Below are 27,166 nucleotides of genomic sequence, written 5' to 3'. Positions count from 1 at the left end.
GATCAGGGAGCTGAAACTGGCACCCTGTTCCCCACACACACACACTCTACATCTTAGCTTAGCCACAGTGGAGAATTGAGTCCAGACCAAGTAAGGAGGAACAGAATTTGGTGTGTTGCAAAGACATCGAATTATATCAAGCTTTGTCTCCATAATAAGAATGGTTTGTTATTTTAAAAATATATATACCCCAAATACAGCTTCATTAAACCAGAGAAGAGAGGAAAGGAGTGCTCCATGACGTTCACTAGGGACCTGGGCCCCGATGCTCAAAAGTATTTAGGTGCCTAAACTCTCATTGAAATTAATGTGACTTAGGTGCCTTTGAGGATCCAGGCCCTGGAGCTAAATTACCCATAAAATATTTAGATATTTCAGTGATAAGAGGTAGGCACAGCCAAAAAATAGATTTAGGTCCTGATCCAAAGCTCCTTGGAGTAAATGAAGATTCCCATTGACTTCATTGGATCAAGCCCAAAGCCTAGATGGATAAATAATATTTTTGGCCTGTCAGCTATGACAATATCCCTTTCAGGAATTCTAAAGCATCTATTAAAATGATATCTGAGATTATTGAAAATGAGGTATCTAGTGATTGTGCTTTTTATGGATAATAATTATCTCATCTTTCCTAAATCAAACTTTTACTTGCTCATTTACAAGTAGGGTGACCAGATAGCAAATATGAAAAATCAGGACTGGAGTTTTTGTCAGTTGTCAGTGGTGTGGCCCTCTCAGACTCATGCCAATAAAACCTTCATTCCAGCCTCTTTCTATCTAGGTTTCTAATGCATAAAAAGCCTGCTCTTGGAACAGATTCATCTCTGGAATAAGCAAGTGTAGTAGTCAATCAGGGAGAATTACACCAGTTTGCCCCAGGGATAAATGTGTTTCTTTTTTATTACATTACATGCTGCAGCAAATTCACATCCCAAATTATAAACCTCTGAAAATATAATGAATATGCTGACACAGCCTTAACAGTTGCTCTGTAAATGGCACTGCTCTAATAATGAGATCAAAAATCCTTCTTAATCCCACACTTTCCCTAAAGTGGTGTTATGCATTAGCTATGGATGAAAAGACAAACAAGTGCCTGTATATTCAACAATAATGTCGATTAGGTCAGAGAAGAATAGGAAATTAAATGAATTTGTAACACCTCCGAAAATAGCTTTCTGATACAGACAGTTTTCTTTTTGATTTACCCTCATAGACTGTGTTCATTGTAACTTTAATATATCCACTGAATTGCCTTTTATTAACACCTGGGATGATATTACCAAGGAATTCATTCTGTAATCTCAAGACATGGTGTTCTTAAGTTTAACATAGTTCTATATAGATCATATATGCATACTTACACATATCTGTCTCTCAAGAGGACTCAATTTCAAGATCAGGCCATACAGACAGTGTTGGAAAGTGCTGTAGATACAGAGCTCTTCTGGCTCAGGGCTTCAAGGCTGAAATGTGTTACTTCTCTAGGTATGATGATTATGAAACAGTCACCTTGGATTAAGATTGCTAGCAATCTTTAAAAGCCCTTATTGGGCCTTGAGTGTGATCAGATGCCACTTGCTTATAAATGGCAGTTAATAGAAGCATTAAATGTGCAAGCCACCATGACCCACTTCTCCAGAATATTAAGCACATTTTAAAATAGTTGAAGAACGTCTAAGTCCTCCACTTTCTGTAAAATATTACCTCCTTCTAACTAATATCCTCAGGGAGGAGGCTTTCTGAACTCTTGAACATTCCACTTTCATTTATGCATACTGTATATTTTTGAATTTATTCCCTCACTTTTTGCTTTGCCATATATTTACTGTTGGTACCATATTCAGTTTCTCCCTAATTATTCCATCTGCCACTAAAGAATGATGCATTTTAGTAGCGGTGTGGTTTGGTTGTTTAACCTTTGAGTTGTGTAACTGAATGTGATGACATATTCCTCATATATCTGACCAGGCTAAGAGGAATTATATACTCCAAGTGATAAGCTTGGAACCGCTAAACAAATACCCAAATCCAATTTTTTCCCTCTCTCTAGTCTTCTAAACATCCATTAGTCTCTTGACGGAAACTCATAAATCCTGCAGATTTAGTTTATCTGAAACCAACTCCAACAGGTGTTCTTCCTACTAATCATCATATTTTATATCAAAGTTATATTTTTCAATATTCAGTATAAACATACCTACTGCTTACTGTACTGTTAGAAAAAGTCCGTAACATGCTTTATAAGGACAGTTATTAATCAGCCATTTTACAAGACTGTTTCGTAGGTATATTCATTTATCTTTTTGTGCTTGCTTCTTTTCATTTGTCTGATACAGAATTTCTTTTATCCTTTTGGTTTACTTCAACAGAATATGTCAAGAAGAAATTTAACATGTAACAAAATGAAAAAAAAGTGCAATGGCTAGAAAGAAACAAATAACTCTTTAGGCCTAATTCATGAAAAGGTCCCTTCCCTTATTTTTCTTAGCTCTGTATTTTGTTTTAAATAATACAGAGTACATTAGCTAGCAGTGCTGCTTTAAAGAGGCAGAATGTTTTGCATATTTAAGTGAGATGTAGGTTTTAGAAGAGGAATTTAGGATTGAATTAGAATTAAGAGTCACAACGATATATCCACACATTAGGGTGGTCTTGTAGTTCTGGGTGCGTTGTCCTCAGAGTATATAGTGAACTCTGATGATGCAGTTAAGGCCTATGGATAGATCAAGCTGGAGTGATCTGTTGTTGTGACTGGTGCAGCAGGCAGTGCCACTGCAGAAACAAATGAACGTGTCTGCTAGATAAACAACATAAAAAGTTCCCATTCATCACTAAAATCTAGCCCTCTAAAGATTAATATTTCCTGCAGATTTCTTAGTTTTGGAGGAAAAGATTCTTTATCCATACTTTAGACTTAATTCCATGAGCTCATATTTTACAAGGAGGCATCTGACATTTATCAAGAGGTTAATGACTAGTAGTTTCATGTCCAGATACTTTGTAACCACTGAGCTGCCCGACAACAGAGGTCACTAAAAGATGGATGAGTTACCAGCCAGTTAAAGTTCTCCTTACACTTTCTCTTTTAAAAGCAACAGCAGGGTTTGGAGAGGGCTGATATTTGACCGGCTGGAATACTGTCCCCTTGTAGAGAGCCATGATTTACTGGTAGCCTTCAAACAAAAGACCAGACAAAACACTCATTGATTGTTACGGTTATTTAAAGACTAACAGTAAAAATTCATAGACTCCAGTCTTCATCAACATGAAATGAAATCCGTAATTGCAGTTTGCAAGTCTCCTGCAGAGGCGGAAGGGGATCAAAATAGGACAGGGGAAGCTCATCAATTTCAGTGCCTATCATAAGAGGTCTTGATGATGCATGCTGATGCGTTGTTCCATCATCTAGTGATAGAGGGATTTGGTGTAGAAAAGAGACCATGGTAACAGAAGAGAGGTAGCCTAAAGGAGTTTGTGTTCCCAAGAAGGCCCATTGCCACTCACACAATGTATGTATGGGTAGTTGGATAGGTGCATATACTTGGTGGTTCCCCACTCTTATTCTATGGTCATCTAGATTTCAGGAAAATGGAGAATCTAGAGTGGTGTAAAAGCAAGTAAAAATGGTTTCTTTTCCAAAACATGTGGCAATATCTTATTCCTGCACTTTAAAAATGTACAGATTTATCAAAAGAGAGCTGTTGTATAAAATAGGTAGTAATATAGTAGTATACATTTTTCATCACTTTCCCTTTCAAAGTGGGGAGAGAGCTGAGGGCAGCATGGTCCCTTCCTTCCCCTTGTCCTGTAGAGGGAACAGGGAGCAGTGGTGTGACAGATTCCCCTGTAGAAGGGAGACCATGTAGAGGAGATTCCTAGCGTGGAAAACTCCTGTCTTTTCCTCCGATACTACTGTACCTCCTGATAGGACTGCTGGAAGGCCCAGAAATTCATCCAACAGGCACCAGCTCTTCCCAGTATTCCCAGTTCACAATGCCTTGCCTAGTGGGTTCTCAAATCACCAGCCAAGAAAGATCAGGGGCAAGAGTCTAAGTCAAGAAGAAGGGGAAGCCTTTTCTGTGTTTCCAGGAAAGGAGAGAAGCTGTGCTTCCACTTATTTAACCCCACTCTCCCAATCTAGAAAAACCCATTTGTGGTAAACTACACACTATGGGCCAGTCAGCAAGTAGAAGAGGACATGAAAGAGGGGCTAATTGTAAGCATTTGTGTTGGAGTCATTTTCAGAGTAGTCCCTCCTTGCCTTTATTCACATGAAAAGGAATACGATGGTCATAGTGTACTCACAATTTCCTTTTATAGATCCTGATTCTGCTGCAGTTGAACTCACTGGGAGTTTTTTCACTGATTTCACTGAGGGTTAGATTTGGCCTATAATTTATAAAATTAATTCATTAAATGTAACTATGGATTATTTTTTTTTTTTAGAATGCTCGAAGATGATCTAAAACTCAGCAGTGATGAAGATGACCACGAACAGGTAAAATTCTGACGTGTGCATGTGACATACATATCTGACAATATGTTCATCAGTTGAATTTGGTTGCATATTATTTTATTATATCTATAATATTTTATTATATTGTATCAAATCCATTCCTGGGTAAACTTCTCCAACCCATCACCACAAGGCTTGCCTGCACATTGAATTATTCTGGAATAGCTATTCACAAACAACTGATTATGAATAGTGTCATGTTTTGATATGCTTACTCCAAAATAAGAGTACCTTGTTCCAGTTTAATTCACTTTGAAAGTGGATTAAGTTTAACAGGAACAAGGTACTCCTATTCCAGAATAAGGCCATGTCTACACTACAAGGTTATGTCAACCCAACTTCTATCAGAATATCGCCACGCCAGTTATTAAATTGCTTGTGTGGAGGGCCACCAGGAGGGCTTATATCAATTGTATTGTCCATGTGGGGCACTGTGAGACAGCACCTGAATGCCAGTAATAACCGGGTATCTGCACTGACACTGTGTTGACCTAATTACATTGACCGTGACTCTATGATGCTCAGGGAGGTGGTGTTACTAAATTGGCATAGAGAAGCGCTTATGTCAGCAAGAGCCAAATTTAAGTGAAGACACTTCCATAGCTAAGTCAACGTAAGATAGTTTATGGCAACCTAACCCTGTAATGTAGACCAGGTCTAAGAGTGTCTACCCATGATGTTATTCAGGAATAATTTTCCAGGGGACACAAGTCCTGTTAGCCTTTGTTTTAGTTCACCAGTTAATCATCTTCATTCCACAGCCTTGCACCCAGTTTGTGTCACTGTTTACACCTTTGCAAAGGGTTGTAAAATGCTCCCAAATCAGAATTCTCCACTCATTCCTACCTTAGATTCTCTTTGCACTGGTGTAAATGACTGTAGTCAGTACAAAGCAGTGGAGAACCAGTGGAACTTTTGTTCCAGCCATTGAGCAAAGGATTTAGAGCCCACAGTCATTAATCCTAATATAAATATTAGTGATACACTCCCTTTTCCCAGATGTACAGCAGCAGGACCTGGCTGTGAATCAATAGCAGACGTCTTTCAGCCTAGAAGGGACATTAGTGAAAAAGCATTTGCAGAAAAGTTGCTGATACCATTGTCCTTTCTTTCATTCTGCATTATAAATATTTACAGCTACTGCTGAGAAATAAAATGTGGGCCATGCATCTTTTCAGCATTTTTAATAAGAAAGGCTAGACATCTTGGGCCAAATTCGTCCCTGGTATAATTTCAGTGAAGACAATGGAGTTAAACCAAGGATGAATTTGGCCCCATATCATTCTTAGGTCATAAAACAGTAAAGCAATTTTTTTATTTTGTTGCCATAATTGTTATGATGTGAAATATTGTATTGTGTGTGAATTCTTACTTTCTTCTTTGATAAGACACTCTCACAGTGTCCAGCTGATCATTAGGAATATGAAAAGGGAAGGATGCAAACCTCTTTGGGATGTCTGTTTACATACAGCTTCAGAAATGTTGCTTTTAACTGAGCGATCTCATTTATTCAAAATATCTGAATTTTGCCGCTATCCCTCCCACTTCCTCCTCCTGGGGATGCCAAGAAATATATACTTTGTAGTGTCCATTGGCACCTGGATTGCACGCGTCAGCTTTTTCTAACACAGAAACCCAATGTCAAGCACTCACAAGTCGAAGGTTTAAAAGCCTATATGTTTGCAGTGCAGAGTTGTATAATCTTGTGCAGCTTGTCTGACTAACAAGATTACCGCTTGATTGGAAATGTAACATTTATAATGAGAGGCCCGATGTAATCAGTTTGGCAACGTCAGTCCCAGTTCAAAACTAGAATAACAGCAAACAGACACATACTCAGGGCCTGATTCTGATCTCACCCCAGTTTCATACTGGTGTTACTCCACTGACGTCAGTGGAGTTACTCTATGTTCACACCAGCAACCATGAGAGCAGAATCAGGGGCTGAAATGAGTAAGGGCCTGACTCAAAGCCCACTGAAGTCAATGAAAAGACTCCCATCTACTGTGATGGGTTTGGTATATAACCTTAATGTCTTTCAGAAAAACAAAGAAACTGTGGGTCTTACACTAATACCATTGCACTAAAAATCCAGGTGTCACTTTCTAGTAATGCCATTGGCAACACCAAGTTCAAAGAGAAGAAGCAGACACAGTAAGGAACACTCATATGGTTTTTTAAGGTTCTGCAATACAAATTCAAGAGTTTCTGATTAGCATTGACCCTGTTTTCACACTAGGCCGGAGGTTCAAACCTTCTGAGCAATCCCAACTATCTTTTAAAAAACAGGAATATTTAGGTATTCCAAGAGTGCACTCTTCAATCAGGTGTCAAAAATAAATTATGTATCTGGAAGGGAAAAGTTCTCTCAATTGTCCTTTGTTTCAAGGAGCATCGCTCATTTCCAGCGTTCCATCCAAATGTGCAGGCCCTCACTTTTAGTTACATCAGAAATAGAAGATCATGAAATGGAGGGAATAAAAAGCATTGAATACATTAAAGGGAGGAATCCCATGTTAAGTCTCCTGGATTAATAACTTGTGCATGTCCTTCATTTTGGATCTTTGTCACAGATTGCATCCCACATTGAGACCTGGGCAAGCGGAGAAGTAGAGCTCTGGTGTAGCAGTCAAGTGTTTCACTTGTTGGATTCTTTCACACTTTACAAGTTTTGATCATGTTTCTTTAAAAAAAAAAAGAAAGAAATTAAAAAAACCATTGATCAGGTGTACTGGTCAGATACATAAACACTAACAAAACAGGTTTGGCACATTTAAATGCAAAATGCTGTTTCCTGGAATATATAAAATGATCATTCATGAGAGCTGGAATGAGATTATCACAATATGTAAATTATAAGATACCAAATGTTCAGCTGTGGGGCACTGAGTTACAAAACTAAATTTTTAACATAAGAGTTTACAGTCAAATGATGCTTGAAATTCAGATATACATATGTGCATACCTTACCTGAGAGAGAAAAGATGAAAATCTCAGTTTGAAAGCACCTTAGCAGTTTGTCCAATATCTTTGTATTCTGTCTCCTCTCTTATATTTTACCTTTCAGATTTACCTTGTTCTCCAAAATTGCCGTTTTTGTACTTTATGAAGCTTGTAACATAGGCCAAGCGCAGGTTTACAGGTGCAAAAATGTACCATTTACTGATTTTTCTCAAATGAAAACAAATAATTTTAGACTGATTTGCTGAGCTATCTAGTGCTTCCAGTCCCATGAGCCAGCACAAATATTTGCAATCGGTGTTATAACTAGAGTAGGGTCCAAACTCAAAATCTGAACTGCATCCTGCTCTTTCCACCTGCTAATCAGGTTCTTCCTTTTGTTTCACACTTCTTGGGAGGAACCAACTAAACACGAGTTCCTAGTGCAATGCTGTAACTAAGAGGGTGAACACAATTCTTGGATGTATAAGCAGAGGAATATTACCTCTGCATCAAGTATCAGTGAGACCATTACTGGAATTTTGTGTCTGGTTCTGGCATCCAGACTTTGAAAAGAATATTGAAAATGTGGAAAGGGTTCAGAAAAGAGAGCTAAGAATTATTTGAAAACTAGAAGACATACCTTTATAGTGAGAGACTTAAGAAGCTTAATCTATTTAGATTATCCAAGAGAAGGTTAAGAGGTAACTTGCCCATACTCAACAAATACCAGCAGGGGAAATTGTTTTCTGACAGTAAAGTTAGGCTGGAAGATGAAGCTAGAAAAAATCACACTAGAAATAAGGCACTAGAAATAAGGTGCACATTTTTTACAGTCAGAGTAATTAACTATGGGAACCCCTTCCCTAGGAATGAGGTGGTTTTTCTATCACTTGCTATCTTTAAGTCAAGACAAGATATCTTTCTTAAAAGCTACAGCTCAAACAGAAGTTGTGGGCTCAATACGGAAATTACTGAGTGAAGTTCTTTGGCCTGTGTTATTCAGGAGGTCAGACTAGATGATCTTAACAGTCCCTTCTGACCTAAAAATCTTATGAATCTATGAACCATATCGATCATTGTGATGAAGCAGGAGCAAGTTGCTCCAAGCCAGGTGCAGAATTCATCACATTGCTTTCTGGGCCACCATTTGAAAGGCTACAGTTATCTCCTAAATCTCCTGCTAACATTTTGGGGGAAGCATCATCATCAGCGCAGTCACCTTAGAACAGAGCAGGGGACACGTGCTTTGTGTGTCACTTACGCATAACACTGATTCTTTTGCTTTCCATTGTGGGTGATTTGGGATTAAAGGAACACAAAAGATGAGGGGTTAGATCTGGAATCAATTTTCATTTACAGCTGAGAAGCAGTTATTGATGCTGTGCTCACAGTTCAATAAAAGATCTAAAGATATAGACCTTGTGTTTCTCTTTCAATAGAAGCAACACAATCAGTCTCAAATGTTTTCACAGAGAAAATTGTATTGACAGTTTTATTAAAATTGCCATCTTTAAAGTTTTACATTATCTACAATTTGACCTATTCCAGTGGTTTTTAATATGCATGCTGACCAACCCAATAGATATTTATGGCACAAATTCATAACGCCAGGTAAACATCTGCTTAATGTATTATTGAGTAGAATCATTATATTTAACTTAAGCAGTTGCCTGGATTTTAAACTGTTACAGTACTGTCATTAAACAGAATTTTGGTTCATGCTTCACTAAGATACGGTTTCTTTGCAGAGAATATTTCCATTACCCAATAGTTTCAGATTGGCTGTGGGATTATAAATACAAAGAAAATAACAGATGTCTATTAGTAAACCTATATCTTGGCAATACATTTCAGGGATTAATGTTAACTAATGTTAATAGTGTTCTGTAAGGAAGGTTAGAGCCTTTAGATGGTCCTATTACTTAGTTAAACAAAAAAACCCAGAAATTTAGGAAGAATAATTCTTTTTTATTAGTGATTAGGTTAATCTTAAAGAGCTTAGATAAAACACAGATTAGTATTTTTTGTTCTTTAAAGTAGCTCTGCGTAATTCAATTTAGCTTTGAGCTCAGAGCCATCCAAAAGAATTGTGCCCTGATAAAGTATTGTAAGTAGCAGTAGTATACCCAATTTTCTTTAACCAACTCTTCTTTGTTCTTCCTAAGGAATAATCTTCCTAACCTTTGAAACATGCACTTAATTTAAAGCACATTGCTGGAGATCTGGGTATTTTTGAACCAAAGAAACTTTTATACCATTTACAGATCTGTTCCATTATTCTGAATATTTTATGTACATTGTATTTTTGGCAGAACAATACATGAAACGTTTTTATCTTTTCTATTTGTCTTTTTCTCCTTCACTTAATGATTACCTTTTGCATGTGTGATAACCATGCATGCAAGAGACACCTCCTATATAATCCATGTCCATGAGCTAAGTTTTATAGTTTATCCAAACAGTCTTTCTTGGCTAGGTTAGTATTAGATAATTGCATGCAAAATGAATTACTTTGTAGCTGAGAGTCTAAAAATGCTGTCAGCCATAGGGAGAGCTTCTGATTCTTGTAATGCACATTGAATTTTCAAAGCATTTATTCAAGTTAAATTAAAACAGACTTTTTGGCTTAAGGTATGTGAATATAAAAGATTCAGTACATTTTCACCATGTAAACAACACTGTTTTAAAGATATCGTAACCATACTAGTTGCAACAATGGATACCCTTTTCTATTGTAATTTTTCCTGTTTTTTAGCTGGATCCTGAAGAAGTTGTTTGCCTCCCCAAGGTTTTTCCATATTTCTATTTACTTTGTTATCAGCAGAAAGGCTGAGGGACAGCTCTTCATTAATGACATCAATACTGCACACACAGCGAGAGAGGTCGTCTTGTCAGCGCTATAGAAAAATCAGATGGATTAGGATGAAACTAGGTGCAAAATAACTTTGATAGAGTCTTTTAATGTAAATAGTTTATCTGGCACTGGGTTTCATTGAAATCCCAGACAAAGCAATGCAGCATTGGTGGTTGCCACAGAAGAATTTGTTTTGATGAAGACCCCACATAGCAGTGTTTAATATACAGTCATGCTTTATAGCTGTAGAGAAAAGTTTTCATTTAGCCATTAGTGAAAACAGAAGGCATAAGGATAGTGTAGTCATTCTCCAATCTTTTTCATTCCATAGGCTAAGAAAGATCCTCTGATGGAGAAATGTCTCTTCTTGCTACCCCATTCCGTTTTTGGTTGGTACTCAAAACATTTTATTCTGTGCAACACTAATGAAACAGCCTTATTTCCCATACACAGGGCGTACTTCACCCCAGGATACTCCTGATTCACAAGACTAATTTTTGGCACTAAGAGATTGTATGGCTGGTAACTGCCTACAGTAGTCATGGGGATTCATTTCATAGTATTTCTGTGCCCCACAAACACTTGTGGCCATTGCATTCAGCAATGCCTGTGAGGTCTTTTAAAGAATATGTCAGATAAAGTGTATACACAATTTCAAATCACTAGAATACCAGAGATTTTAGGACTTGTAACTCTTTCAGGTCCATGACATTTTATTTAATCTTTTCAGTCCGTCATCCTATCTACCAATGACAAGGAGATTTAAATGGCCCTCAGAACATATGGTTGCACTGTATGGTACTGTGGAACTGTGCTGGAAATTGACCAAACAAAAGTTTGTCATGAAGGTTCCAGTTGTGGCCCTGAACAGGGCTATGAAACACATGCTGCACATACCAGAAAAGCAGAGGATGGAGCAGCCATTTTAGTCAGAGGACACTGGATTGTCTTTTCCTTGTTCAAGTTGGCTGGTGTGAAACAGCTCTCAGCTTCACCAGACATAGACAAAAATAGGGAAAAACAAAACACGAAGATGCTTGGCAGCCAGATGGACCTAGCAAAGAGGGAAAGGATTGATAAATGGTGTTATAGAGTGGTCCTCTCCTCGCTTAGCCACAAACAAGCATTCACTTAACACGCTCCTTAATACTCTCTTAACTAGTCACTTCACCTTTGTTGGGGGGGGGGTTTCATGCTACCCACATGAAATGACCAGGTAATATCGATCACAGCACAGACGTCATATACATGGAACTGAAAATACAGCCCTACTAGCTCCTTAGCTAATTCCAAGCCTCCAGTGATAACCAGGAAAAGTGGGGGCCGCCTTTCCTCGGCTTAAGTTAAGGGCCAATGCAGATGCAGACACACAGACATGGGGAGCTACTATAGCTCAAGGTGGATGGGCCCACGGGGGGCCAGCACAACCCCAAAGTTGGGTGTCGTCAGCTGGAAAAGCAGCAGAAGGAACTGAGTTAGCACATTCGGTTGTCAGCCTCTGCAACCAGGAAACATGGAATCCCAGTGGAGATTAAAGCGACTCTCCCCAGAGGAGCACCTGTGGGAGAATGGTGGTGAGACCTGACTGCAGTAAACCCCGTTGGGGTGAATCCCTCTACACACAGCAGAGATAGTGGGCAAAGGGAGGTGCAGTTTGCTGGCCCAGCAGGGGGAAATCTGCCCTGTGAACAGATTGAACATTAGCCCCCTGCCCCTTGTAGGAATATGGACTATTCTGCACCTGTTGTGAATTTGGTTTGCACAGAAAGAGAACTGGTCTATCACAAAACTACCCAAAAAAAATTCCAACTCAATTATTGTGCAAATTATTTGGCACCTCATTACTTAGTTAAATGAACTAACGAGCCGAGCAACAAACAAAAGCAGCCTGAGGGCAGCACAGAAGTTTTTGATATGTGTTGTTAACGTCCATCTCTCCAGTGCCTGTTTGTAATGGGTTATGTATGAAATATATAGTATAGTCCCTGAACTCTTCAATCCTGCAAAGGCAATAAACGAGCAATGCGAACAATACCAATATTGCCTCACATCTTTCCCAGCACTGCCACTGCTGTTGCTCTTTGACTCTGCCCTTTTGCGTCTCAAGCCTGGGTAACTACTCATTGATTTAGAGGAGGAAAAGGATGAGGGACAGGTTGGACTCCCTTAGGAATGAGATAAAGACCTTCACTACAAAGGGGAAATCTAAGTGCATAAACTGCAAGTAAATTGGGGTAAGAAAGGCTGCTTCTGATATGGCTGTGTATACTTCTTCCTTTTACTGTGACAAGATGCAATTTTAACCTCTGCGAGCTTTGGAGAAGTAATACTAATTAATAGCACATAGCAATTTAAGAACACATTTATCCAAGGATCTCAAAGCATTTTGTGAATATTAATAAGCTATACCTACCTGTAAGATAGTCATGAGGTAAATACAAAATATTATTCTCCATAAGTTATAGGTGGGGAATTGAGGCACATCTAGATTATGTGAGTTGCCTACAGTTTCACAATGGTCAGTAGCAGAAATACTGTTCTCTTGGCTCTCAGCCTTAGGCTTTCACCTTAGGTTTATTTTTCTTTTCTTGGGGCAACTTTTAGAGGTAGTTTTTGTTTTATCCTCTGTAATTTTCTGGTCTTTTCCTGTTATATTTCCTTTGCCTTTTGAGGATTTTTTTCTCTTGCGGTTAACATGTGGGGCTAGGCATCAGAAGTTCCATTCTCAGCTCAGCAACAGAATTCCTGTGTGACCTTGGTCAAGTCCCTTAAGTTCTCTGTGCTTCAGTTCCCACTCAGTGGATTGGATATAAATAATACCTACTACGCCTGTCAGGAACATAGTGAGAGTTAATTATCACTTGGAAAACATCTTGAGACCCTCCCAAAAGAAGATGTTATAGAAGGACAAATTACTGTTTACCCTTCCTCTGTCCCACTCCACCTTACCTGCCTTACAACTAACATCCATCAGCAAATGATGTTTTGGAACATGCCACAGTACACTGAGAGTTGTTGAAGACACTGGGCTTCTTGTCTCAGTGGCTTCTTTTCATTTGGGACATGCCATGAAGAATGGAAACTGGCCGTGTATTGCATTACATGCTTCTTCAGTTTGGCGTCCACCATTTCCGTTAGGAAATGTAGCAATTTGGGGAAAATGCTGGCCATTGCACACAGTGACCCAAAATCATCCCCACTGGAACTCAGTTTAAAACCAGTGGAGTTTGCTGGAAGGTAGTCCCCCATCTGTGGATGTACTTGCCATTTCTTTACAAACTTTAAGTTCCCTAAAAAAAAATCTACAAATTTTACCCAGCCTGCTCTGCACCATCTAAAACAGGAGTTTCCAACTTAGTGGAATTCCACCCTAAATATTCCTGAAGTACTCTTGTAAAGCCATGAAAGGTGCTGTATTGTTCAAAGGTGTAGAAAGGTGAGGAGGCGATCTGTGTCTAATACATACCCATGAGGAGTCCCATGGGAAGTATGTACACCATTTGGATCTATAGCCACCCTGAATGTGGTGATTTCATCCTCTCTAAAACTGATCTCAGCTACTCTACTCCTTTTATTTGCCTCCTGAAAGAAAACGGGCTACACGGAAGAATATTCTGGTATGAGAAGAGTGCATCCTCACTCCATTTTTTTCAGTCGTAGATTCAGTGAGCCCAGCTTTTCATCCTCAGGGTGAGACTGTCCTAGAACACCACATGCAGCATGTCCGTGACAAGGTTTCCAACTTCATGTCAGAGATGATTAGCAAGAAAGCAACAGCATCTTCTCCATTGGTGGTAGGGGACAGGTAGAGGAGAATGTAACCACAGCATTAAAAAAAAAACCCAAAGATTCCTTGAGGCTTGTGACCCCCAGCACAATTTTCCCGACTTCCCTTTTGCACAGTGTCCTTCATGCGCACTATGCTCTTCTCCACCCCCCATAAAATTCCACCTGAGACCAACTATCTAATTATAGAAGCAGATCAAGGTCCAGCACCATCCGTTCATAGTAGTTTAATTCATGACTCAGCACCCTCTCTGTGATCCAAAGGACAGAGCGCAACCTCCAAGAGTGGTGTTAATTTGCAAAAGGCCTGATTTAACTCCCATTGAAGTCAATGGAAAGATTTTCATTAGTGCCAAGGGTGTTGAATTGGGTCTTCGGTGATGATCATCTGTTCCACTGACAGAACAAGAGGAGAGCGTGGTCAGACATGAACATACCTACGGAGTGTAGTTCAGCTGCTCACCCCTGAGAGCAGAGCTGATCAGAAAATGTGGGAGAAGGGTTCTCCAGAACATTTCAACTTGTCACTCATTTTTGGCTGCAAACTTTTCAGATTTCAGTTTTTTCAATGAAAACTCTACCTATTCCTTAGAAAGAAAATACTTTCAGTAGAAAATTTTATTTATTCAAAAACCCAGTTTTCCATCAAAAGACAATTTTGACCAACATTTTTTAACTAGCCGTTCTTGAGGGTTTACTGTGCATGTATTTTCGCTGCTCTAGGCACGTTGCACTAACCAAAAGACATTGTCCATCAGAAAGATTAGTACCTTGATTGTTAAACCAGCAAAACAGACACTATTTTGGCCCACAGTGCAGTTCACGGAAGGAATCCATGAGGGTGATGGTTATTTGCCAGTGCTGCTTTTTGTATGACAGTTAGTGAAACTTGTCTCTTTATCCAGCCTCTAGTGACACATTTCTTTCACTTCTCTATTACTGTTCTGTGCTGCTCGCATCTGGAGTTCACATTTGAGTTCCCTGAATGCGATGGAAAACCATCCCCCAGCACCCAAAAAGTTTCTATGAATGTATGTTCTGCAACTGCTGCTGCCCTTCATCTGTTCCTCCAATTTATCTTCTTTCTCCTTCTCATCCTGTGTCTGCCTAGAGGGGCAGCAGTGGAGAGAGGATAATTTTAGAGAGATATGGTATATAACTAGCACCATAATTGTAAAAAATCAGAAGGAAATTACAAATTAAAGCAGTATAACTGTCTAGTTCAGTCTGGTCTCCATTTTCTAATCATCTTAAATTATTTTAATGTACACTTTCAAACTGAAAATTAGCAGCAATCCCATGATGTAACCCTCCTAACGCTCATTGAATCCCATTATATTATTTCATTTTCTTTCCATTCTTTTGTAGTGTGATCGCCCACTCAGACCACATGTATCATGATTTGGGAACCTCCTACCTACTCTATTTATAGTCATTTTAATGTGTGAAGTTCAGGAATCATTCTGGGTTTTAAAAACCTTTTCTGATTTGTAAAAGCCCAGAATATAAGTTGCACAAAATAACTCACTTTTAAAAATGTTTGTCTTTGAAATATCTTAAATTAATAATCAGAAGCTCACCTCACGTCTAAAACAAATTGAGTCATGAAGACAAGAAACAGAGAATTGTTAACTCTATAGCAAGGCTGATGGAAGCTCAATGAGATCATTTTGTTCAAAGATTAAAGGTGATGAGCACTGAAGTAATTGACGAGGATGACTATGAACACATCTGACTAGAGCTGTTAAATTCAGTAATGATCAAAAGTTAATTATCAAAGCAGAGGGAACTACTCAACGTAGACTAGTTGAGTCAATAGTGAAGCAACCCAGAAATAAAAGTAATTTGGAGGAAGTATTTTCCTATAATGAAGTTGTATAAAAGATGTACATTTCAAAGAAAGCTGCCTAAAAACAAGATAGCATTCTTCCTGATCAGAGAAAAAATAATTAGCTCTAATTGACAGACCTGCTCCACACACAGTATTTTCAAACAATATGTTTCTGCATCAAAGCTTATTATGTATAGTTACTCAATGTCATTTTGATTCCTCTGTTCTGTATCTTCTGCCACTGAGCATGCTCAGGATATTGCAACAAATATACCGTGAAAGAGAATGAGCAACACATACAAGAAAAATGAAAGCACAGGGCCAGATCCTGTAGTACTTACTCAGATGGAATTTCTTATGTCTAATTCTGCATGGACAGTTCCCATCCTCAACACCCATTAAGTGGCAAATAGGTTCAGGTAATGTAATAAGTGAGCAGCTCCTTCATCCAAAATGCAAATTGAAACTGGGTGCAGCCTTTCCTGGTCATTTGAAAGTTTTGGTTAGAAAGAGAGCATGTGTGTGTGTCTGTGTGTGTGTGTAAAAAGTTTATACTACCAAACACTTTGAGTTACTGAAGTGCTTTTCCCATGAACACAATCACAAGTAATCTAGGAAATCTCTAGCTAAGAAAACAATGGCCTGCTACCAATCTTCACAGCCGCACAGAATAATATGTAGGCAGATTCTCATTGTACACATCACCACCACAGTTTCCCCTCCAATGCAAACAGCTGCAATCCACATGTTCAATTACTCAAAATTGAATGCATTGCCTAGACTCTGATCTTTAATATTCTTTGATTTTGACGTTACCCAATTCTCTCTCAATTTCTGAAATAGCTTCATCGTTGTTATACAAAGTTAGGACATTTCCTCATTTTGCTCATTTGCTATAGATTAATTTAACCTTATAATTCTTTGTATTTGCACAGAAATTTACTTCCTGTTCAAAAGACTTCCCGCTCGTTCTACTGTTATCTGTTTATTTACAATCAAGTTTGTGTGTGATAAGTTTGAAGAATTTGATAAAAGTAACTGAGATTTAGTTTAGATTTACACAGTCCTAAACTCTGTGGTGTTACAGCCCAGCTACAGGCTAGCTAGACTGATCATGAGAATTGTTAGACTGCAGTCAAAAAGTAGACTTCTGCTTGATAAAAGAGAATTTGTAACCTTTTAAACACGTTTAGTACCTCAGGAGGAGAGGATAGAAACTTGAAATTTAGTAGTCCACTGAAAATCCATGTAATAGGCTCAATTATAAGATTTTAAATAAATAGTTTGTACGCACATACACACTTTTCTTTTATTAATGAGGGTTCCTTTGTTAAACAGGGTCCTTTTGGCCCTGAACATGCGCACATCAAATAAATTGAGTATTTTTTGGAGGGTGCCTCTGGAGTGAAGCAGGACCCACACCAGCCAACTGACCACTTCATGAGGCAGGGACGCGATCATAGAAACACAGGTCTGGAAGAGACCTCATCGTATGTTTATACAATGGGGCAGAATTAAGGTTAACTTTCACATTTCCTGAGTTCTGAGTGCTTCACTGAGCAGCCTTAGCATTCTTTTCACCTAGTCGGTTTGATTAATATGCATTTACTTGCTTACTATCTTGCTTGTTTATGTTGATTTCACTGTATAAATATAAAACAAACGCTTCTCCCAGGCTTTACCAACCCATAATAAATAATGTAAAACCTAATCTAAGGCACAAAGAACAAACCTTTCTCTGCACAGAAGGAGCCAGTCCATAAAACAAATATTTCCCCATTTCAGATCTCACAAACCTTAATTTCTTATCTCATGTAAAAAAATCAATGGTTTGGGATGCTGATAGATTTAAATATGGATCTTCCTACTACTGGGAAGGAGGGATATATATATATATTTTTTTTTGCAAAATTTCTGGTCCCACTGATGATGTCAGATAACAACCTATTCTCAGAAGATTTGTAGCCCAATATTGCAAGGTCAGGGGATTCACTTCAGAGTCGAGGCCAATTTAGACAGCAGTTCTAATCCTTTTGTCCTTATCTAAATATTTTGAATATGACCCTCACTAGGAATTTTTACCAAGGAATATGTTTTTCCCTGTCCCTGAACGAAGCAAAGGTTACAATATTTCACCCCAAAACTCTTAACCCTTGTGCACCATTGCCAGTTTTTCTGGCTTTATTTTGTTTCCTGAAATATACTAAAATGTAAGTAAGCACGAAAGCTTTCTATAGTGTAATGAGTTTATGGATCAGTCAGCTTTTCAATCTGCATTTCAGTGCTACAGTACACGTAATCTGACTAACGGTTTGACTCCTTTCCCCATTTAAAACTGATAGCCTAGAACTTCAAATACTAAAAAGAATGCTCTGAAATGATTTGACAGCACTAATTTTGTCTTAAGATAATATTTCAACCTTCTCTGTATCAGTGTGATTTATGTAGTCTATGAAATTCTGGGGAAATAAAAGTTTGGTTCAGATTACATAATTATGCCATAGAAGCATAAAAAAAATCACCACTAAAATCTCCAGCAGCTTAAACAGTTTGATAGACTGTAGCCATTCTGCCATCAGTGCCCCCAGCTGTGTTGCTTAGCAACATTTTAATTCAAGAAGAATCGAAGGAGATGAAATCCCCATGGAGAGGGAAACAGAAATAAGAGGGCCATTGACAGATGATCTGAGTTGTTTCTTCTAATATACTGTGAAGATCACTGGCTCTTTTCATGAATGATAAATGGACTGTACACAGATCAATGGGTTCAGCAATAAGCTGGAACCGGGCTCCATGTCTGAGGCGGAACAGGCCGAGAGGCCCCGAGATTTACTCATTTAGATGATTTGGAGTGTGTTTTCTCAAAGGTTTCACGAGAGGAAATTGATCTGAGCATTTGGTCATCCGTTGCCCTTTTCTGTTGTTGGCTAATAAAAATGGTTTTGGAAATAGAATCCGTTCTTGCCTTTATTTTTTCCCATTGCTGCTTGTGTTCTAGATGTAGGGGGTAACGTTGCGACAAACATGACCAGATCTCAAACCCGGAAAGGCAGTAATCGTTCTGAATGAATGGCTCCTGTACACTTACAGCCATTCAAAAAATCAAGCATGATGAGATCTCAGACACCGGGAGGAATGTTTTAAGAGTTGTAACATGATTGTGGGAAAGAGTTCAGCAGTTGCTATCTTTACTCAGTTGCCGACTTAACGATGGTAGCCTGCTTTGGTTTGCTTATTCCATTTCTGAACATCATTCTATTTTAATATCATTTTGGTTCCAGGAAACATTGTGCTTGATAATGTTGCTTAACTGTTTCTTTTCCCTCCCCCTTCTATTTATAGGCTGCTGAAAAGACAAAACCTAGAAACATTCCTGTAAAGTAAGTTATTTTTATATCTGTTGGAAAATTCAACTTTAATGAACTTCATGCAAACAACCACAACAAAAGGCCCACAATAGGACAATAAAATAGACATTGGAACTCAAGTTAATCCATAATCAGAGCCATAAAAAAGCCCCTGATCATCAAGGACAGATTTTGATTTTTCGTGTGTCACTCATGACTGCATGCCCTGATTTGTGTCCAGTTTACATAAATTAATATGTGCTGTCTATGAATAGCTGCCAAATAATATCAAACTCATGTTCAGTACATAATGCTCCTAGCCTGAGGGGGGTTGCACATGCTAAAAAGATTATGTTTTTTAATTGCAATCCTTGGGAAGATCTGACAGAGGGGGAAATAACTGCAAGTGTGCCAAATGATTTCTAGACACTTGGGAATATTTTGCACCAATGTATCAGAGCTTTGCCATCCTATTGGTTAAGAACTCTCTCTCGCTCTCTCTCTCGCTCTCTCACACACACACACACACACACACACACACACACACACACACACACACACACACACACGTTATGTTTCTGTTCTTTATACTGGGGATCCATGAAGGATGAGCAAGCTACCAGGGACCAATTTCCAGGGCATTTTATGAGAAGTTCTTAAATCTTAGAGCGCTAGCAGCCACTCTCGACAGTATATCACTGAATTAAGAAAGTTGCTATGTAGATGTCCTGGTACTTTCAGGAGAGATGTGTTCAGTTAAGGGTAATAACATTCAGCGGCTACTTTTTCTGCTTAAACAACATATAGTCTAGTTTTAATGTTCTATTAAGTACCAATAAAACACATACTTCCAGCTTTGGTGGGTGATCAGTCTGCAGTTTAACTAAGTCCCCAGGAACTATATCTTCCTATTATAGCCACTGTTTTCATTGCACTTAGCTGATCATGATGTCTTTTGGAAGTGATTTTCCTCCTACAGATTTTTCGCCTAGAAACTCTGGGAGGGCTCATGAGTGGCTGTGTTTTGGGAGGCATAACGAAAAGACTACAGGCCTCACTCTCCATTGCCTTCCACCTTGGATAGTGATGTAAAATGTTCATCAGAACAACCATGCAAGGTGCCAGGCAGTTGTAAATCAGACTCTTTATGTTCCATTTAATCTGATGAGAATTAGAAATGGAAACCAGGGGGGATATAAAAGCTTAAGGAACTTGTAATGAGACAGGGGGTCATTCATTTCTGGGTAACTAGTTCCAGTCCAGGCCAAGCTGAATTAAAAATCTAGCTGGTGGTGGTTATTCAAAGTGAATTGGCTGCTCCTCTTCAGCTTCTAGGGGACAAGAGAAGGGAGTGGGGGCAGCTCCTATATAATATTTTTCATTCATGGATTTTTTTTAAACTCTCCGCTAGTGTAAGCTGGGACCACTTCATGGCAGTCAGCGGTGCAGCACCAGTTTACAGCAGACAACACCACTCCTAAGCAATCTGTACTTTACAGTGATGCACAAATTACGCCATCTAAAATGTTCGTTTCTTCATTTTGAGTGAAATCATTGCTTTCTGGGACCTGAAAAATATAGTAACATTTTGGGATGGAAGAAGGCCATATGGCCAGACTAGCTCTCTCCACCTCCACATGTATATTTCACCCTGTCATGTTTCCTCCAACTGCTTGTTTTAACTTGCCTTTGAATATGTTAATGATTGCAGCTTCAGTTAGTACCCTGGGGAGTCCATTATACATATTAATTAGACTCTGCATAAAGAAGAGCTAACGTATCTACCTAGTATTTTTCAATGAAATGTAAGGACTTAATGTACCTGTGTGGTTTTACCCTAAAACGTTTCCTCTGAGAGCAAGAGGAAAATGGTATCTTTAAGATAACCGTAATAGATGTAGTTGTATTTGGATAAGCAAGGAGACCATATTCAGCACTGCAGACTCCTGTCTAGTTTTTAATGCCATCAGTGCTGTAGCTCTTTCAAATGTCAAAGAGAATTTCACTTGAATTTTAATGTTCTTCAGCGTCACAAAATAAAGTTAGTTGCTTCCATTGTCAAAAGGGCTGAAAGCTGTACAGCTTCTTTCTACCATATGTGACTTATCACATACATTTTTAAAAACACTTCTGTTATTAAGACATATGTGATAGTACACTTCTGCAAATGTGAATTGCTTTTGGCTAAAAGCCATGCACTAATAAGTTGAGTTGAATCTAACTGCAGTTGACATCTGTTGCAATATATATCTATATATTTTCTCAGTTGTCATTAATACAAAAATTTTCCTTGCTTTTATATTTTGCTTACATAATTGCTGTTTCCCAAAACCAGACTCAGAATTAACTCAGTTTTAAAGATTACAGTTTCATCCAGTGTCTGCAAATAAGGCCTTGTACCTGTGATGTTTTGCATATTCGTAAAGGTGTCACAACTAAGGTTTGTATGGACATTATCTACCTGTTTCGTCACCTAGAATTATTAATGTTCCAGTTTTTTACTCAATAACATACCCACAGTTGATACAATTCAACATCATGTTTTACACAGTGCGGATCACTGAAGATGGCTGCTGCCATTTATTCTATAAAATCTCTTTCATATTCTTGCACTTTTTGAGAAGAGGCGCAACTAACCTACTTAAGTTTTATAGGCACATCAAAGCTCTTGTTTGAGCTTGTCTAGAGAGGTATTTAGACAAACTGGAGTGAGCTCCTTTAGTAGCTAAATATGTGCAGGTAGCATTCAGATTCACTCCTTTGGAATACGTGCTCTCTTTTGGACAGTTACACAAGCTTTCAGTCAGCCATATTGCACACAGCAAGGAGAGGTGTGGAAACACAACAGAGCAAGGGGAACTCATCTTTATGTATTTGTAGTATCATCCAGCACAACATTGCTATAAATAAGCATACCAAAAAGTATAAAAAGAAGTCATAATGCCTGCAGAATTGATCTTTCAGTGGAAATAATGCAGCTAGTATTTTTAAAACCCCAAACACTCAAAATAACACATCTGTCTGGATCAGGTACCCACAGGGCTCCGCTTCCTGCAATATTCTAGTACCTTATAATTTTTAATGTGGTTATTATCATAACACCCCAATGAAGTAGGGAAGAATAGTTATCCCATTGGGAGCCAGGACTATGCCACTTGCCCAGGCTTAAATAGGGCATGCGTGGCAAAGCAAGGAATTAAACTCAGGTCTCCCAAGTCCCAGGCTTGTGCCCTGTCCACTGGATCATGTTTCTGCTCTGTAACACCTTTCTCTAAGAATCTCAAAACACTTTACAAACATCAGTGAATTAAACCTCATCCCCTCCTTGTGAGATAGCTAAGTATTACTATCTAACTCTACAGGTGGGGAAAATTGAGCCCTTGGTGTTTAAGTGGCTTGACTCCAAGTCACATAGTAGAAGATTTTCAGTTATAAAGAAGCTGTTATCCAGGAAATAATTTTAAGTCTGTACATAGCTGAAGTCTGTAAACTTCTGTCTTGTGTGCTGTGCTAGCATGGAGGAGGAGAATCACACAGGATTAAATAGCAGGGTTTGTTCTGATACACAGCTCTTCCTGTCCAATGAATGAGATGAGGGTTCCACTGGGAGAGCTTGTGGCCAGTATAATGCATAAGCTGGGAGCCCATATTAGCCAACTGCATCTTAGGGAGGAAATCAAAGATTCTGGAGGAATCATGTTCATTTTTCCTCAGATCTAGGCAGCAAGGACAAGGGAGATTCCATTATCTGGCATCCAAACTTGTACGATCCCCAGAGATCCATGCAAGGGCAGGGCCATCCATGTGAGAGGCCTTCATCTCTTTCCTGAATAGGCTGGTTGCAATACCAGTGACTCTTCGTAGTCAAAATCCAGGCCGGCTCTCCTCTTTGCTGAAGACTCCACAGGTCAGATAATACAAATCCAGGCCTGATCTCTAAGGCTAGAGAGGCAAGGATGTGAATCCCCATGCCCCATTGTAGGGCAACCCTGTCCCCACCTCCTCTGTCTCCACAGCTGTAAGAAGTGGGGAATGGTGCCAAGAAGACAGTTCTGTGTGTCCTCTTCCACATGAGAGTTCTGCATGTGGAGAGTCCCTTCTGCACACAGATTGACCATGACCTAACCCCAGAATTTGGCTCTTTGTGAATAATGGCTAAAAGATTCCTGGGGAAAATAGGCAGGTAAAAGAGTCACCTGGCTAAAACCTACCATTACTCACAGCTTCAGAATCGAGTATTTAAGAGAGGTTACATTTCTGAAACTGAAAAATATGCTTACCATGGAAATTCACATACTATCTTAATTATTGGCTAGTGATGAGAACGTTTGAAGGGTATACTTGCCCCAGGTATATTGCATTTGGCTTTGATTTCCTTCTGTGTCCTTTCTCCCCTAATCTTTTATGGCCCTTTTAAAGATCTTTAATGGAAAGATAGCAATAAAACCTTTCTTTAAACACCTGCTTAAGTTAAGTTTTGCTCTAACCTTAATGGTATCCAGATACCTAAACCTGGGTTACAGACGGTGCTAACATCCCAATTCTTTCAAACGTTTCATTTATTTTCAATTTCATTCATTTTCCTTCACTAACAAGACCAGCATGAGCTTGTTATCCAGAAATGCTGGTAGTAGTTATTGTTCTTTCTTGTCCATAAAACTCATCTTCTGATCGTAATCCCTCTTAAACTGAAGAGCATCCAACTTTACTTTCTAAAGTTGTTTTACCCATCCAGTACACTGTAATCTGAATCACAAACCCTTAAATCCATTACAGAGGTGTCCTCTCATTTGTCGGTGCATTGGTATTTCTTATGGCCCTTTCATATTTTCTTCTGTACAAGGTGGGAGTGATTGTTTCTATTGACTACATTGTAAAAATATCTATAATTTATCAGCTGGAGTGGCCCCTTCTCCCCCATTCCCCCTCCCCCCCGGGATAGGCTTAAAACAACATGGAAGGTCTGACGTCTTAGTGAGTCAAGCAGAGCTCATGGGTTTTCCTGTTGACTCACCCAGCTGGAGGGCAAGAAGATCAGGCTCACCGGTTCAGCTGATGTACACTGAGTTTGTTTGGAGCCATAAATAGCTCTCTGTGCACCAGCTAGCACCAGTGCAAGCTAATGGGCTGTGATTTTTTTGTTTTTATCCAGTCAAGTCAGACGTGTAGCAACCAATAGGGGGACAAGAGGAGTAGTGTCCCCATTTATACATTGTTGGGCTGTTGCACAACATTCTTATTTTTTATTTTAAAAAAGGAAAGGGCAGCGTTCAGAATAAAATGGGGTGTCCTATTTATTGGTAACCGATTGGGAAATTGGCCAAGTTCTGTTCTCATGCAGAATCTAATGGAAACATGTTCCTTAAAAACATCACTAGGAATGTTACAATCAGTCCATTTTAAAAAACAACAACATAGCTCTCCCAGGCCATAAAAGTGCTGAGCAATTTAAGTGGCACTGCTTGTTTAATCTCTTTATTTCCAAAAGCTCCCCTCCTATTACTCTTTAGACTGTAGTCCCAGCTAACTACAAAATGAGTTAGCACCAATTAAATTGGTGCTAGAAATCCATCCATAATGCCACAGTCCCTGAAGTGTCCATCCACATTCATTGCTCAAAGAAACCCATTCATATTTATGTTTTAATACTTTAGTCTAGCATGCAAAAGCGCTCAAATCCCCAGTTAAAAATCCAGACAAAACCTGCTTACTAGGAATTAAAAGAAGAGATCCATAGGCCCTGACTCTGCAATTCAGTCCATATAGACACCTGCACCTGTGAAGAGTCCCATCCGTTGAACCAACTTTCAGGATTGGGGCCTAAATCTTCTATATTCCAGCATGCATTAACATGTTAATCAGTTAAATAAACTATAGCGTAATACGAAAGAGAATGAAAAGTAGTTCAAATGCACCAGAGATAAGTAAACAAGGCGCTGACCCTACAAGCTGCCCTAAGTGTTTGTACATGCCTAGTTCAGTGGGGTCCTGGCCTATGACTAAGAGTTCCTAGGCACCATTGTAATAAAAATTAATATTAATATATGGATTAATCCCTGTGCCCTCATAAAGCTCGTTGCAGGATTGGGGTCTCAATCATTACTTCGTGAAAACCAATACATGTGCGTGCTGCTGTTGGTTTCCAGTGGCTTATGTTGAGGGGGCAATGGTTTTCATCAGCAGAGTGTGAACTGCAAAAGTATCTCAAGGGATTATTTTACTCTTACCCGTTAAAGGTTAGTGTTGGGAATGGATTATAAAACATCACTTTTAAATGGTTTGCAAAGGAACACACGTATTAAATCCTTTTTGATTATATTGCGCTAAACCCTAAATACTGATTTTTATGTAAATTTTGACTCTTGCAAAGCTCCTACAAGTCAGCTATCCCCAGGTGATTTTATTTGAGCTTGTTGCTTCCCTTAGATCTTTTTTTCCTTCTTGAGATACCTTTTTCCTGTGGTCCAAAAGTCGTCACGGCTGCTGAAAGATGTAGTATTTTAGACATAAAATAATAACTCTGTTTAATCTTTTGCCTTTATTTTCTGAATTTGTTCCTCTGACACATCTTGTTAGATGTATTTTTATCAGTCCAGAGGATAAGCACAGCAGGACTATTTTTATTTCTAGGGAAATGATGCATGATAACTGCCAGCAGGGCCCAAAACAGTAAATCGTCCAGTTCCAACCACAGAATGTATTAAAAGTCTATAGCCTGTGGTAATAAGTTATAATTTAGTTGACTACAAGTTTGCTTGGACTTCAGACTGTACAAATGAGTCTCATTGGCTAGGAACCAAAAATATAAAGTAGTTTGTGCTTTATCAAGGTTTTCAGCTACCTCACAACAGGTACCCAGAGAAAGTGCACATTTTTCAAATGATTGCAATACATTTTTGTAGTGAAATGGTTCCAACCTGATTGTGTAATTTATCGTATTTGCTTATAAGACAGTGAGATGCTCATTCGTCTCCTCTCTTTCTAATGTGATCTCACACCACAAATACTAAGCTCTATTGGCCCCTTCTAGCTGCAAAGATCCCAGACTGGAGAAGTTCATTGGCCAGATTCAACGGGCCAAGTTCTGCTCTCCTGAATCCCACAGATAGTCTCATTGATCCCATTGTGACTACTTTACTGAATAAGTAAGTCTGCATTTTAGCCAAGGATATTTTTGGTAAAAGTCATAGACAGTAGAAAAAAATTCCCGGCTTGTGACCTGTCCATGACTTTTACTAAAAATACCTGTGACTAAAACTTGGGCAGGGGGCTGTGGGTACTCGGGGGGGCGATCTGTGGGCATCGTGGGTGCTGCGGGAGGTGGCCAGGGACCTCCGCTGGTGCATCTTCTAGGCGGTGGAGGGGCACAAGTGCCGGCTGCCGCAGCTCCCATTGGCCAGAACTGTAGCCAATGAGAGCTGTGGGCGCAGGGCTGTGGGCACGGGCAGCATGCAGCACGGAGGTCCCCGGCCCCTCCACTGCCTAGGAGCTGCAGGGCCATGCCAGTGGGAGCTCCCCACCCTGAAATAAGCACCTCCTGCACCCCCTAGCCCTGAACCCCCTCCCACATAACCAAACTGCTGCTGCTGGCCCAGGGGTGACTGCAGAAGTCACGGAATCCTCTGTGACAGACTCACAGCCTTAGGAATCAGTCCCACAAGGGACAGTGCATCCTTAATTCCAACTGATTCAGGGCCGAATCTTGAAAATGTTTATTAGGGATTGTGCTTACTGCCCTACCGTGAGTAGTACCGACTTCAGCGTAACAAGTAACCCCTAGGGGACCTGTCCTGCAAGGACATCAGTAAAGTCTATTCCTATATGTAAACTTCCCAGGGAGGGAGTGATAGATGGACGGATGAAGAGAGAGAGAGAGACAAATAGAC

The 27,166-nt window shown here is 39.3% G+C and overlaps 1 protein-coding gene across 2 annotated transcripts in view; it reads left to right on the top strand.

The window, feature by feature from the left end:
* AFF2 (ALF transcription elongation factor 2) overlaps positions 1-27,166 on the top strand; it is a 401,898-nt gene that overhangs the window by 297,632 nt on the left and 77,100 nt on the right. For both annotated transcript variants that reach the window (XM_032779822.2, XM_032779821.2), the window contains exons 8-9: positions 4,450-4,501; positions 19,276-19,313. In XM_032779822.2, coding sequence (XP_032635713.1) covers positions 4,450-4,501; positions 19,276-19,313 — 90 coding nt within the window. The remainder of the gene's footprint in view (positions 1-4,449; positions 4,502-19,275; positions 19,314-27,166) is intronic.

This window comes from Chelonoidis abingdonii, chromosome 8 (genome assembly GCF_003597395.2).
Source record: "Chelonoidis abingdonii isolate Lonesome George chromosome 8, CheloAbing_2.0, whole genome shotgun sequence".
In the NCBI taxonomy this organism is placed as follows: domain Eukaryota; kingdom Metazoa; phylum Chordata; order Testudines; family Testudinidae; genus Chelonoidis; species Chelonoidis abingdonii.
Note: the sequence above shows the minus strand (reverse complement) of the source record. Positions and strands in the feature narration are given on the sequence as shown.